The 14,331-nt window shown below is 41.0% G+C and overlaps 1 protein-coding gene across 1 annotated transcript; it reads left to right on the top strand.

Moving 5' to 3' along the window:
• Positions 1–785: 785 nt before the first annotated feature.
• LOC5515836 (outer dynein arm-docking complex subunit 2) lies at positions 786–13,647 on the top strand. The gene is made up of 27 exons (XM_032385601.2): positions 786–911; positions 1,786–2,056; positions 2,688–2,751; positions 2,842–2,947; positions 3,342–3,555; positions 3,950–3,980; positions 4,089–4,164; positions 4,326–4,573; positions 4,914–5,050; positions 5,225–5,350; positions 5,430–5,501; positions 5,706–5,820; positions 5,960–6,022; positions 6,238–6,384; positions 6,765–6,837; positions 7,432–7,568; positions 8,509–8,730; positions 9,129–9,239; positions 9,578–9,732; positions 9,851–10,093; positions 10,455–10,518; positions 10,625–10,675; positions 11,110–11,187; positions 11,609–11,719; positions 12,228–12,271; positions 13,020–13,197; positions 13,401–13,647. Exons 2-27 carry the CDS (start codon positions 1,812–1,814, stop codon positions 13,512–13,514), a joined length of 3,225 nt encoding a protein of 1,074 aa, XP_032241492.2. The 5' UTR covers positions 786–911; positions 1,786–1,811; the 3' UTR covers positions 13,515–13,647.
• The last annotated feature ends 684 nt before the right edge of the window (positions 13,648–14,331 follow it).

Here is a 14,331-nt window from a genome sequence, read left to right as displayed (position 1 = left end):
CTTTATGCATAATATAGATGATAGTCTTGACCCACTGAGCTAAGAAAATCATTCCCACGCCCATTCCTGAATACAAACTCTGTCTTACATGTAGCAGAGTACAAACCTGGCCGTTAAATAAATTTGTCACCATGAACTTTATTTGTGAATGTGTCTGTCCGATGTAAGATGTATAACCTCAGGTCTAAATCTACATACTAACACGAGTTGCTTCAAAGAGTTCGTTACTGTTAAATATGCTGATTACATTTGATTAATTGTACTTTATTGTAGTGCTTACTTGTACCTCTGACTCACCTGTCATCATCAATTATTATTATTATAGTGAGTGGAGTGGATGGAACATCTCATTTTCACAGTCTCAATACTTTTGAAAACACGTGTAGCGCAACAGTCGCCCAAAAAGTGGGTCATTTTTTTATAAAGGAATCTTCAAATACTATGATTTTTCGATAAAATACTTATAATTGCGCCCTCCCCCCCCTCCTGCGCAAGTCGGATCGACGAATTATATCAATTTCAAACGCTTTGAGAATTTTTTTTCCAAGTCACAAATTGCTTTTCCCTCTGTGCCTCCATTATGCCATTCACTATTATTTTCATTATTTTACGGCATTTTAGCATCATCAATATTCCCGCCCTTTTCCTGCTAGCAGAGGCCTCTTCTTTGTATTTCGCTGGGCTGGCGTTCGCGAAATACAAAGAAAAGAGGCCTCTGCTTTGTAGCAGGCAATCCCGCCCTAGCCCCTTTGCGCACATTTTCACGCGCCCACAATAAATGAGCAAGCGGCTCACCCCAGGAGAGTTTATGCCCATCACCATGGGAACGATTCCCTCTAAAATCGATCAAGGTGTAAAGTGTCGTCGGTTGACCAACAATTGCTCGTAAAACCTCGATTATTACGTTCAAGGTGAGTGTAAATGTGCTTTTCCTTGGTCTAATATTGCAAACAATTCTTTATTTTGATTGTATGTGTTAGTTTATGCTATAATTAAAGCAGACGAACAGAAAACAACTGCGGTTAAAGTGAAGGTTGAATCACCGTCCCTTCCTCTGAAAATGGCCGCCATCATATTACCTTCCAATAATAAGTACTTTATTCATCCAAACATCAGCCAAGATTTTAACGCAGTCTTATTTAGAAATCAAATCGATATCTTATTCGTAGGAAACAAAGCTTTATTGAGCTGACCTTAATGATTTGTTATTGTTTTACCCGGTTGGCCGAGAGTTTTTGAAACGAGGTTTTGTTGTTTTCAAAACTAAGTCAAACCTTAGATGCCAGCCGAGACATGATCAAGAGTATTGTGTGCCCAAGTATCGATATCTTATGTGATGCGTATTTCAAGAGGTTTTTACAGTAGAAGAACAATTGATAAACATCTCATTTTCCTTAAATGTTTGTATGTAGTCTTATTTGTTGTTTAGCGCAAATTCTTGATGTCGTTTTTCTGTAGATTTGATTTGCCGGTCGTGATGCGTTGTTTTATAATCTCTTATTAAAATAAGAACTGTGATACACTTTGATGTTTTGGGTGTTGTTTTGCATCCACAAACATTTAAAACATACATGGTTTGTAGGTATTTTCTTCCTGATATTTGTAATAAATTCAAAATGGATAGATGGTCCAGTGTTATTATGACCATCACTGCTTGGTGATAATCCCGTGCTAAAATTGGTTATTCCCTGCTACGGTACAAGAGTCTCAAGTGTTGAGACCTGCCAGCAGGCTTGATTGCTTACAAAACAGGAGCACTATAATTCCTGATTACATTGGTTGCAGGTTGACTGTCATAGTCTTGTGCTCCCATGGGTGCAACACTCTCAAGTCGTGCGCAATGGACCTCTGCCAGTGATCATGGCAAGGGGAAGCTGGCCTTCACTCCTCAAAATGAAACCCTTCTTAATGATATTGTGCAAAATATCGAGGGTATGGTTAATAAAAATCCACATGAGGCAGAAGTTGTGTTTAAAGAACCATTCAAATGGCACACCCACCTTAAACCCGAAGCATTTGGTTCCCTGAACTTTGGGTCTTTGGGGTATGAAGTAAGGTAAGCTAAAGTATTTATTGGAAATGTCATAAAAATGTTATTTGGTACAAGTCATTATCATTTAAAACTTATTTTCAAGTAACACAAGCAATTTTCTCATTGAATCCCATACTGTATAAAAGATATTCAAAATGGGCCATTCGAGCTATAAGCTTGCGCTCAGACTTGACATGGAAACCTACCTCAACTACCATCATGCATTGCACACTTTGTTTGGTGCAAGTTTAAAAATTTGCATGCTGCATTCTGGTAGTTGAGGTAGGTTTCTATCAAAATTAAAATTTTGTTGATAATTTTGATAGTCACTATCAAGTGGTTATTGATTTGCTAATATTACGTGATAATACTGAACATTCACTAACTGGTGTCTTGAGATATGAATTTTATCAGTGATAATTCTTACACCTTTAACAAAGCACTAATCTATATAGTACTCGGGGTTGTTTATTGAGGCAAAAGAAGAAGCATAAAACATACCATGTTTCAAATGTGTGTTGATTTATCTCCCTGATTCCTACACATCTATGCAGACCACTAAAGTTGTCCTGAAGATTGTCTGTAGTTTTTCTATTCATATCATATATTATTACTTGCTTATGGTTTAATTTTTTTTTTTTTCATTTTGGATTAGTGATCGTGAAGTTAAGTCTGAAGCCAAGACACCATCAGGAGAACCATTACTGCTAATGGAAAAGGTACAATTAGGGGAGCAGTCTCTAAGGCGTTTGGAAAAAAGGAACTTTTGGGTGATAATTGTAGTTCATTGTATTGCTTTGGCTTACTAGGATGGAAACCAGTGTGTTGTCAAAGTTTGGAGTTTTGAGCAGATTCAAAGTATCCTGAAGGTGGCAGCAGAGAAAAAATGTCAAGAGGTCCAGGCATGTGTGGAAGGTATGCATTACTGAATATATAATTTATTTGCAAAATACCCGGCAAACAGTTGTGCTCTTTCCAAAAACTGGTTATCAACTCTGCCAAATTTGAGTCTTTAAGACTTCTTCAGGGCGCCCTTGTTTTCAACTACACAAGTTTATGGTAGACTTTATTAATTTGTGGATATTTAATAAATTTCTCGTGAGTGGGTGAGTGAGTGGGTGGGTGGGTGGGTGGGATAGTGAGTGAGTGGGTGGGTGGGTGAGTGAGTGAGTGAGTGGGTGGGTTAGTGAGTGAGTGGGTGGGTGAGTGGGTGGGTTGGGGGGATGGGTGGGTGAGTGAGTCATATTTTACAGGACCATTTTGTTTACATATGTCAAAATTTACTTATTACTATCTTTAAATTGTCTAGAAAACTCTGACCCCATTGCACTCATCATGGGTCCTGCCTATGCACAAATCAGCAGTAGTGATAACGCATTACTGAAGGCTCATGAGGACTTGAACAAGGCACGGGCTGATTCTGCTGAAAATGCTGACGAGCTAGATAGCAAGTTCCGCCTGATGCTGCTCCTAAACCAGCTTGATATGCAACTCATGCATTCATCCGTTGAGCAAATTGCAAAGTATGTTTTATGCCGTATGCTTTGTAAAAGTGGTGGCTGTTAGAAAGTGGTTTTCCACATGGGATACACTTGAACTTATTTAAAACTAACACACCTTAATGTCTTTGGACGTTTTGCTTGACTGCTACACTCGACTATATTACTGTACACTTTGTTGCATTTGGTAATGATACTACTCTAAAACAATAGGGGACTTGCTCTGAAAGATCGCACAAACTCTTGGGTGACCATAAGTAAACACAGAAATGACTGTGCTAAAAGCTTGAGGGCACGCTAGTTTGCCACCCAAAACATGTGATCCTGATCTCTTAGTGCAAGTACCCTATTACAAAGGCAAATTCATTCAGTATTTGTTCAATACTGATAACCTGCATGTTATTTTGTTATTTTTCAGGGAAGTGAGACTGAACCCTGAAGCTGTCCAGGTAATCAATGTAGAAACTAAAAATCTGTTCTGCATGATAGGATCTTTGTTGACACAATGCTAAAAACTGTACAACATTTAGTGTCTTGTTTTTTTTTTCTTTCAATAGTCTGAGTATGAGCTGTTGAAGTCATTCTCTGGCTCTGAGGACACATGCTGTTTAGAAACCATCAACTGGACTCTTGGTATGTGTTATTGCTTTCATTCTCGTCAAGCCTTGCAATTGAGCACCCATCAATCCCTCTTCTCGGATATTTTTTTTGAACAGCTGCTCCTTATATGTACAGTAAAATAATGTCAAATGATGAAGAGTTGATTCTTTGTTGAATGTCTTGTTGGTTTACAGATTATCAGTTCAGTAATGGGTGTCATGCACCTCCTTGGCGTCAAGTTCATGGGGACATCAGTTATATAGACATTAAGCCCCTGGATGGTGACGCATTTTGTGTCATAGCCAGTACATCTGGCTTTTTCATCACTGGCAAGGATTCCAATGGGGAACTGAGCTATGAGCGTGAGGGAGATGTCTATCCTACACTTGCAGCACTACTTAAAAAGAAGAGTGTCCATTTTGCAGATACTATTGACAAAAAGGTAAATCAATATGCATGCAATAATAGTTACTGTAAGTTGCTGCTGTTTTAAATAATCCTGAGAGATATTATGTTTTTACTGGGTGGAATGTTTTTACAATGTTGTGAGCTTTATTATAATATTGTATCATTGCTGGTTCAATTAAACAAGATTCCAAACATGAATGCTAAAATGATTTTAGTTGCGATGGTGATGATAGCTGCTGTTTGTGCATCAGTTATTTCTCTATTTTGTAGTTTTTTTGCTTTGTTATGTAGATGTTGTGACGATGATGCTCAGCGTTTGCTGGGAGTTGAAATTCTAATGTATTGGCTTGAAGACTGAAGTGTTTCTCTTGTAGGAATTTTCCTATTATGGAACGCTGAACCAAAAGGATCAGCTTGAAAGAACAAAGGATGAGACGTCTTACATGAATGAGAATGAGACCCAAGTGGATGGAACAGCGGATGACAAAGTGGAAGCTAAGAATAAGCAGAAGTTAGTTTTCTTTATAAATAAATTACACAAATGAGTTGGTGAGATAAATTACACAAATGTGTGTTGTTAGATTTTTTCTTAAACCTGCTTTCCTGTGCACCTTCTGATCTAGCAACATTTTGATTGTTACACAAATATTGTAATTTATACATGTGTGTTGTCTTTCTTATGAAGTGCTTCCCAAAGCAAAAAAGAGGATAGGTCTGCACAAAAGAAGAAAAAAGGAGCTAAAGGGAGAACCCTTGAGCCATCTCAAAAATGGAAGAACATCGGCTTTGGTGGGGACCTGGTAGAGGAGGAGTAAGTAAATTACTGTCTAGTAGTTACAATTCTAACCAGACTTTTTCAACATACTTAAATCAACGCTTTATTTTTATAGACCAACCAGCAAAGACAAGGCAAACAAAAGCAAAGCAGACAAGAAACCACAGTCTAGACACAGTAAAAGCCGGTGAGTATGCATGATTTCGAGTAGGGTGGAGGATGGGGTGGTTCACCTGACCATTAATTGAGCAGACGATTTTCTCTTGTTCCGTCTAGAATATCTCTTCAGAGCTCGCATTGTTTCTTTATTTTCTTCTTCCTTTTGGTTGGACCTTCCAACCCCCCTGGCTATGTGCCTGATACTTAAATTATTTTTATTATGTAATTACAGTGAAAGCTCCAAAGACACCCGTCAATCGACGCGTTTGAAGGGCGATATTGACGATGACTTTAGTGAGAGTTCATCAGAGAGTGAGGAGGAGGAAGAAAGCCAGGATAGACGACAGGTAACGGAATACCTTGAAATTGAAAGGCAACTGTAGAAATGTTTTCTTTATTGAGTTGTTGATGTAAAGTTTCCAAACCATCGAATTTTATAGTGATAAGTAAATATTCCAATTTTGAGAAAAATGATTTCATTTCCAGGAATCCAATGCTGATCTTCCATCTGAGTACTGGCAGATACAGAAGCTTGTCAAGTACCTCAAGGTTCGCTATATCTTACCCTTGGGGCCACAAAACGCACAGACACCAGACAAGGATTCTTTGTCTCTTAACCCTATTAATACCTCCCATGCTTTCCATGCTAACGGTTTGAATGTCTATTTCTTTCTTTTAAAAAAATGACAATACAATGCCCTTGTAAAGCTTATGGTTGATAGCGACATAGAGCTTATTAGTTTCATTGTCTTGTTTTATTTAAGGGTGGTAACCAGACGGCTACGATCATCGCTCTGTGTGCCATGCGAGACTTCAACTTGACTCAGGAGACATGTCAACTAGCCATACGTGACGTGGGAGGTCTGGAGGTTCTGATTAATCTACTGGAGACAGAGGAGATCAAGTGCAAGGTTAATTCAGTAGCCTCATAAGCTTCAGCACTCTCAGCACCTTTCTCATTTTTAATGAGAAAGGTGTTACACCTTTCTCGTTAATTTAAACGTAAACTTGCACATTAAAAAGCAGTGTGTTCAAGGACCCAGAGAAATGAACATTTAGAGTTATTCGGACAAATTCTGCTAATTTATGGTAAAGCAATTGAAATGTATTCAAATCGACATTTGGACATGATATAAAAGTATGTGCACCTAGCTGCCCATTTTCCAACGCTATTTCAAAACTTCCATCAGTCCTTGAGTCTGATTGCCAATCAACATTTTATCTTGTAGTCATCTTTCATGTCTTTTTGGTGGAGATCATGTAGTTGACTTTCGTTTCATTATGTGGCTAGATCGGCTCCCTGAAGATTCTAAAGGAGATCTCGCGAAATACGCTTATTCGCAAAGCAATCGCTGACTTAGGAGGTACGTATAAGATTTGGGGATTGCCTTGTAAACCAATCTTCCTTTCGAATTTTTTTATATGTTCTTCGAAAACTCATTATTCTCTCAACAGCCCTTTCTCATCTCCAATCTGGTGATTAACGTGCACAGGAATGTCTCTTTTTTTTAACTAATAAACTTCTCCTTGTTAGTATTTTTATATATCGTACTAATGAAATGAGCATTTTTAAATGATAGCATTACCAAATACTAACAACGAACAAAAGACATCGGGAAGTAATTGTTTCCATGTCAATTGCCAATTTCTGGGACGTCGAACAGTGTTTGCATTATCTTCTGTGCTGAAACTTTAATTCATTGTTTAATCATTCAACTTTATATGGGACAAGCTGTGGCAGTATTAGCTTGTCGTGTCATGTCCATGTTAAGTAGTCTTTTGCTGCTTATTTCTAATTAATTTAAGACCACTTCCCAAACCCCCTCCTCCCCCCCCCGCTCTATGGCCCTGTAATCCTCTCCCTAGCAATAATGTTTTATTTTTAGTATGTTGTACTTGAGGTAGCGCCCTGTCTGTGCGAATCTCGCATCTGTTTAAGCATTTGTCATGTACTGTAGGTCTGCAAACTATGGTTAATATCGTCCAGTCTATGAACAAAGAGCTCAAGTGCCTCGCTGCAGAAACCATCGCTCACGTCGCCAAGTTCCGCCGCGCGAGAAGAACAGTTAGACAGTATGGAGGCATTAGGAAACTGGTGAGCATACAACACAGGGGAAGATGCTATCCATGGTGCATGCTCATTATAAGACTACATATAAACAATAGAATATTGCTTCTTGCCATGACACAGTTTACGGAAGCACGGGTGGCCTAGTGTATTAGCGCGTCGGCCTCTCACCGCTGTGGGCCTGGTTCGAATCCTGGCTTTGACTGGGGATTTTTCCGGGTTCATGCCTTGGTTCGAATTTGTCTCACAAGTGAGTTGAAGTTATTCTCCCGTGTTTCCAGTCTTCTCGGATAAGGACACTAAACCGGAGGTCCCGTCTCTTCAAGCTGCATTACACTAACCTGAACAGAAGGGACGCAAAAGAACCACTTAGGACGCAATAAACCCTCTGGCAGTGACCACCCCTAGTGACAGTGCTTACAATACACACATGGGGACACTTGATGTGGAGGCCTAGCTCTGTTGTGCCTTCCGCACCAGTATAGCTGGAGGAAGGTAGTACAGTAACTTGCTTGACTACTGGCCGTTGCTATATACCCACCCATAATATTAAACCTTTCCTTTGATAGGGTGCTAACAGCTCGTATCACTAGTACTATCTATCTATATATATACAGAAAAGAAATTCAATACGGGTTTAAGATTTTATCTCAATGTAAGCGCGAGAATCGAGATATCGTAATTCATATGTCTCAACCAACTTTGTTGGAGAAGAGTGCCCAAAATAGAAGGACAACAGTTTTATTTTGGAGTTAACGCAGGCCACGTGTTATATGCGGTATATATATATATATATATAGGACACCTTTTTGGAGAGACGGAATAGTTCTGCAGTTTAGCCAAATTTAAACAATTTTTACATTGGTGTTGGACTTTATTCCTTAGGTCCTGTCATCGGATCGCTTGTAGAAGAATTTGACTCTTTTTAAATGTGACCTACACAACCGCATTTGTATGTTTTCCACAGGTTAGTCTCCTAGACTGCGGCCTGCTTTCTGGTGCCTCTGATATCGACGTTGCCGTTGCGAGAAGCGGGGCATTGGCTTTGTGGAGTTGTAGCAAAAGCACCAAGAACAAGAAAGCAATCCGGAAGGCTGGTGGTATACCTCTTCTTGCAAGACTGCTAAAGTCGAAGAACGAGGCAATGCTTATTCCCGTAGTTGGCACCCTTCAAGAGTGTGCGTCAGAAGTAAGAATATAAGTCTATTGAAGTAGTATATTACGTATAAAATTGCACTCTTTTTAACTGGGCACTCCAAAGTGTGCGTCAGAAATAAGAATATGTCCATTGAAGTTGTATATTACTTTAAAAATGCACTTTTTTAAGTGGGCACTCTTCAAGAATGTGCGTCAGAAATATAAATATAAGTCTATTGAAGTAGTAATATTACGTAATGTTCGACATAAGCTGATAAGTAAGAAATAAGCCTATTGAAGTAGTATAATCAGTATATAATTGCCCACAAGAAGCAAAGTGGTTGGGGAGGGGCTTTTCCGCTTATCAGAAGCTAACCTTCCCACTCACCGATGTTTTTTTTTTCTTTTTCGTGAAAACAAGAGTTCACTGTTCCATGTTTTTCTTGGTAGCAAACGTACCGACTTGCCATCCGAACTGAGGGGATGGTCGAGGACCTCGTGAACAACCTCAAGAGCGAAAATCAGGAACTTCAGCGGCATTGCGCAAGTGCCATATTCAAGGTTTGATATGTGGAGACACTCTCCATTTTTTTTTTCTAGGGGAGCCTGCAGTTTTGTGGGCCTTGAAACGTTGTGACTCTCATAGGGAATTTTACAACTTCCACAACGCCTCCCCTAGATCCGCCTCCAACTACTGTTTTTATTACTGACTTGCTTTTACTTGATCCTTATTTTAGCGACCTCAAGCTATCACCCTCATGCTTTAAGTCACGTCAAATTTGTTAGTATATTCTTCCTCTGTTGTACAAAAATCCACCTGTCCTGATACTTATACTAAAATATGTTTACTTATGGATTAGTCATCGACGACATTTACGCTATTTTCCCGTGTTCTTTAGTGCGCTGAAGATGAAGATACTCGTAACCTTGTACGGCAGTATGGCGGCCTTGATCCACTTGTCTCTTTACTCACAAATATCGAGAACAAAGAGCTGCTTGCGGCGGCCACGGGCGCGATCTGGAAATGTTCTATCAGTGTCGAAAATGTAACCAGGTTTGTTTCAAGCGCATATAATAATATTCCTATCAATGGATTTGTGATTTACGTATTCAGCTATGACTTCAAGATGTCCCACCCGAATAAATATCTTCCCTGATGTTGTCATTTGCAGGTTCCAAGAGCTAAAGGCTATCGAGCAGCTTGTAGCACTCCTCACAGACCAACCGGAAGAAGTGCTTATCAACGTTGTTGGTGCCCTTGGCGAATGTGCCCAGATGTTGGCCAACCGAACCGCGATCCGCAAAGCCGGGGGCATCCCCTCCCTTGTGAACCTTTTGACGAGTACTAACCAAGCGCTGTTAGTTAACGTGACTAAGGCGGTCGGCGCTTGCGCCACTGAGCCCGATAACATGGCGTGAGTAGAACTGTGTTTGATAGGTGTTTGAGTAGTGTTTTTTCCTTTTGAAATTACTGGAAATATATGGGGGAGGTCTTCTTGGTTAGCGTGGGTAAACTACACTCTTTTTTAACCAAGCATTCCAGCTGCAATGAGAGGGATAAGCTTCAGACACTTTATTTTGTTACTTACCTTCAGCATGTGTTACGGACTGAAATTTTACTGCCGAAAAAAGATAATAAAATGCTGATTTCAACAGAGATATGAAATTAAAACGGTCCCACGCAAGTCGAGTCTCTAACTTTCGGTTATGCATCACAGCAACAACCTTTAGTTTGAAGCTCTTGTTTATTGATAATTGCTCTCGTTATCGTTCTAGTATCATCGATCGCCTAGATGGCGTTCGACTTCTATGGTCGCTGTTGAAGTCCACTAACCCTAGGGTAAGTCTTGGTATGCTCCTACCGTATGCGTCAGTTTGAAAGTGCTTAGTTGCGCGTAAAAGGGTACCCTTGCAACACACTGGCTCATACAGGATATCCTCCACAGGTACAAGCCAGCGCTGCTTGGGCTATATGTCCGTGTATTGAAAATGCCAAGGTATGTTTCTTACTTGGTGCTCATTCATAATGTATAAAGATACAACGGTCTATTTGCAACAAGAATTGTGATATTTATTGTCGATATTTGTTTTATAGCCGAATTCCTTGTGGCGCGACCGCCGAGAATTTCAATCCATTTCTCGCCTGGGAATAGCGCGTAGTCAATCATGCCACCGTGACCAATCAATTCCTTTGCTGTGTTCAGTCAAATGGTTTATGACGCGACAGTGAAAACATGAAATCCATCGATTGGTTTAGATGGTTGATTGACTACGCGCTAGACAAGGATTTTGGATTCGCCGAGGTCGCGCAGCAAAGAGTTACCTTAGTTTGAAATGGATACTTTGAACGACTCGGGATAAAGCAGGATAACATAGCGGCGTGACTGGCCATAAGGCGCGATCTGGTACTGACGATTGTTACTTTGTCCAGGATGCTGGTGAGATGGTTCGCTCGTTTGTCGGCGGCCTGGAGCTGATTGTCAGTCTTCTCAAGTCCAATGACCAGGAGGTAGGTACCCTTGCCATTCAGAAGGCCTCCGACTCCACGCTGTCTCTCTATGTAAACTGGTATCATAAAGCGAAGTATACACACTCAAACTGCAAATTCTCTTCCGTCAAGAAAATGTGTTCACTTGCAGCCAGATAATTTTTAACACAAGTCACAAGTCTCTCTCCTTTTTAAGTATCTTTTGCCTGCATAAGACATCGGCTATTTTCTCGACATTTTCAGTTGTGCTATTCCCCCTTTTTTACAGAATGGATAATTTTTGAACTTCGCTTTTCGAACACAGACCCGTGTATAATTTCAACTTGTACTTTACACTCGTCTAGTTTGTGGTGCGCACAAAGATGTGCTGCAGCTGTAAGGGCGTTCTTTCGGGCCGTATTTTTCCACTGAACTGATTTTAACGCTTTGTATTCGGTTCAAGGTGCTGGCTAGTGTGTGCGCCGCGATCGCCAACATTGCCAAAGACGAGGAGAATCTTGCTGTAATTACGGATCACGGAGTGGTACCTATGCTCGCTAAACTCGCCTCCACGGTAAATACTCCACCATTATATAAGGCCAGTCAGTTCAGTAGATACACCATGATCAACTGGCCACCACGTTAAAGCCGCATTATCACGAGTTTACTTCCGGAGTTCCGACGGAAACCTCAACCGTCAAAAGACAAAAGAATCTGTTAAAATCCGAGATATTAAACAGGCCATCCGCTCTAAATTATTAATCACATCCTCAAAGAAACTTCCAATAAACACACTGCTTTCAATATTTTGAAATATTTTTCGCGTTTTCCGTTAAAAATGCTCGGAGATTGTTACGTAATCGACCGGAAGTAAACTGGTGAAAAAGCGACTTTAAATGCGCCTTTTAGTTACAAAAAAATCGTCATTCCAGTAAATGCAGTGTTATATAATTATAAAATACAACCACGTTAAATGCGCCTTTCAGTTACAAAAAGCGTTTGAGAAATACATCAAAGTAAATTAAACATGACTCGGCCCTCGCCACATAGCTCAACATTAAATCTCTTGCTTATCTGTTTAGAAAGAGGACCGTCTTCGTCAGTACCTCGCGGAGTCTATAGCAAGGTAGGTTTTTACCTCCATCAAGAGACCGCGGCCACCACTAAACGGCCCCAATCGTTAAACAATGTAGATAAATATGGGACAGGTTATGGCGTGGCATTCGCGTGGCATTCGGTGTGGCGCGCGCTGTATTTCCACTCGTGTTGTAGCCTGCTTGTAGGCGTTTATCCAGTGTTAGACCCTGTCCCCACGTATCCGTTTTCGTTTGAAAACGCAACCTTTTTGTTCCGTTTTGTTCCGTACGAAGCGTTTCCATTTTGATACGACCCGTCCCCACGAAAACGCAGAAACGATACGAAAACGATAACAAGTTCTACAGCGCATGCGTACTCGCGCGCCATCTAGACTGGACCTGAGCTATCACGTCATCGTTATCGAAAGGTTCCGTTTTAGTCCGTCCCCACGGCACCGAAAGGGTATCGTTTTTAAATTGTTCCACTCTGGAGATCGTTTTCAAATTGTTCCGTTTTCGATCATCGTTTTCGGGTTTCCGTGTGGACGATACCCGTATCCGTAACAAAAAGGTTGCGTTTTCAAACGAAAACGGATACGTGGGGACGGGGTCTTACCGCTATACGTCGAGTGGTGTCTGTTTTTTCCCGCACGCAAGCTGGGGAGAAGGAAAGGAGCCCGCGCGCGGCCAGAACATGAAATAACAACAGACGTTTACCCGGTGTTTCGGCGGCCAGGGGATAAACCTCTGCAATTTGGCTCTCAAAATAGCTACAGTACTAAGCATTCCTTCCTGTAGGTGCTGTATGTGGGGTAATAACCGCGTGGCATTTGGCAAAGAGGGCGCTGTACCTCCACTTGTCGGTTACCTCAAGTCTCCAAGTCAAGACGTGCACAGGGCTACCGCGCGTGCGCTTTACCAGCTATCACGTGACCCAGACAACTGCATTTCCATGCACGACAGCGGGGTCGTCCAGGTAACAATAGCTTTCATTAGCTTGACATTAGTCCGTTACCGCGACATCTAGCGATACCAGGCGCCCAAGTAACAAGAGCTTTTATTAGCTTGACATTAGTCCGTTATCTCTACATCTGGCCCATTTTGTCATAAAACGTCTTGTTTTGACATTGTGTCAAATTGTAACTAAAAAACTAATAGAATTCGTTGTTGTGTCACCAGCCGTTGATGAAGATGGTGGGGTCACAGGACGACGTGCTGCAGGAGGCGTCCGCGGGTTGCCTGAAGAACATCAGAAAACTTGCCCTTGCCAACGAGAAGGCCAAGTACCACTGAGTTTGCACATTGTAAATCAAGATTCCTCTCAAAACTTGTAAATAGGGTAATAACCCATTGGTGTCTCTTAATGTTCAACTAGCGAACGGTATTTTGTTTGTATGATAAAAATAATAAAAATTTTATTCTTGCACTTTTGTTGATCGAGGAATGAGGATTGTCCACGGTGTCAAGCATAAGCACCCATGACCACAAGGCGTGGTGTATCTTGAGTAGTGTGCTTAGCTGCAAAATTGTTGTACAGTCAGCTCTAAATCTATGGATATCCCGCTTATCTTTTTCCGCGGCGCGCCACAGGAATCCCAATAAACTTGAGAGCCTGTATGCAAGGCTACGCATTAGAGAGATTTTAAAGGAAACGAAAGCCTTCCCCTTCACTCTTTTCTCCAGTCTTTCTTGGTCTTATCAACGCCCGCGCTTTGTTTTCTCTCAGAAAAAGGCCTTTTACTCAGGTTACGTGAAAATCGTATCAGTTATCTCTGTTTTACGGGTTATAGTTTACTAGAAAATATCTCCGGAGTTCACACTCTTAGATCGTCTAGTCCTCGAAAAAAGCCATATAATAAAAGCGGCCTCTCACCGCTGTGGCCCAGGTTTGAATCCTGGCTCAAACTGGGGAATTTTTTCCGGGTTCCTGCCTTGATTCGAATTTTTGTCACAAGTGCGTTGAAGTTATTCTCGCGTGTTTCCAATCTTCTCGAATAAGGACACTAAACCGGAGGTCCGTCTCTTCAAGCTGCACTGCAGAAACCTGATTCGAAGTGACGTTAAATACCACTGGTGACGCAATAAACCCTCTGGCAGTGACCACCCCCAG

This window comes from Nematostella vectensis, chromosome 2 (genome assembly GCF_932526225.1).
Source record: "Nematostella vectensis chromosome 2, jaNemVect1.1, whole genome shotgun sequence".
Taxonomy (NCBI): domain Eukaryota; kingdom Metazoa; phylum Cnidaria; class Anthozoa; order Actiniaria; family Edwardsiidae; genus Nematostella; species Nematostella vectensis.
This window is presented reverse-complemented; position numbering and strand designations above follow the sequence as displayed.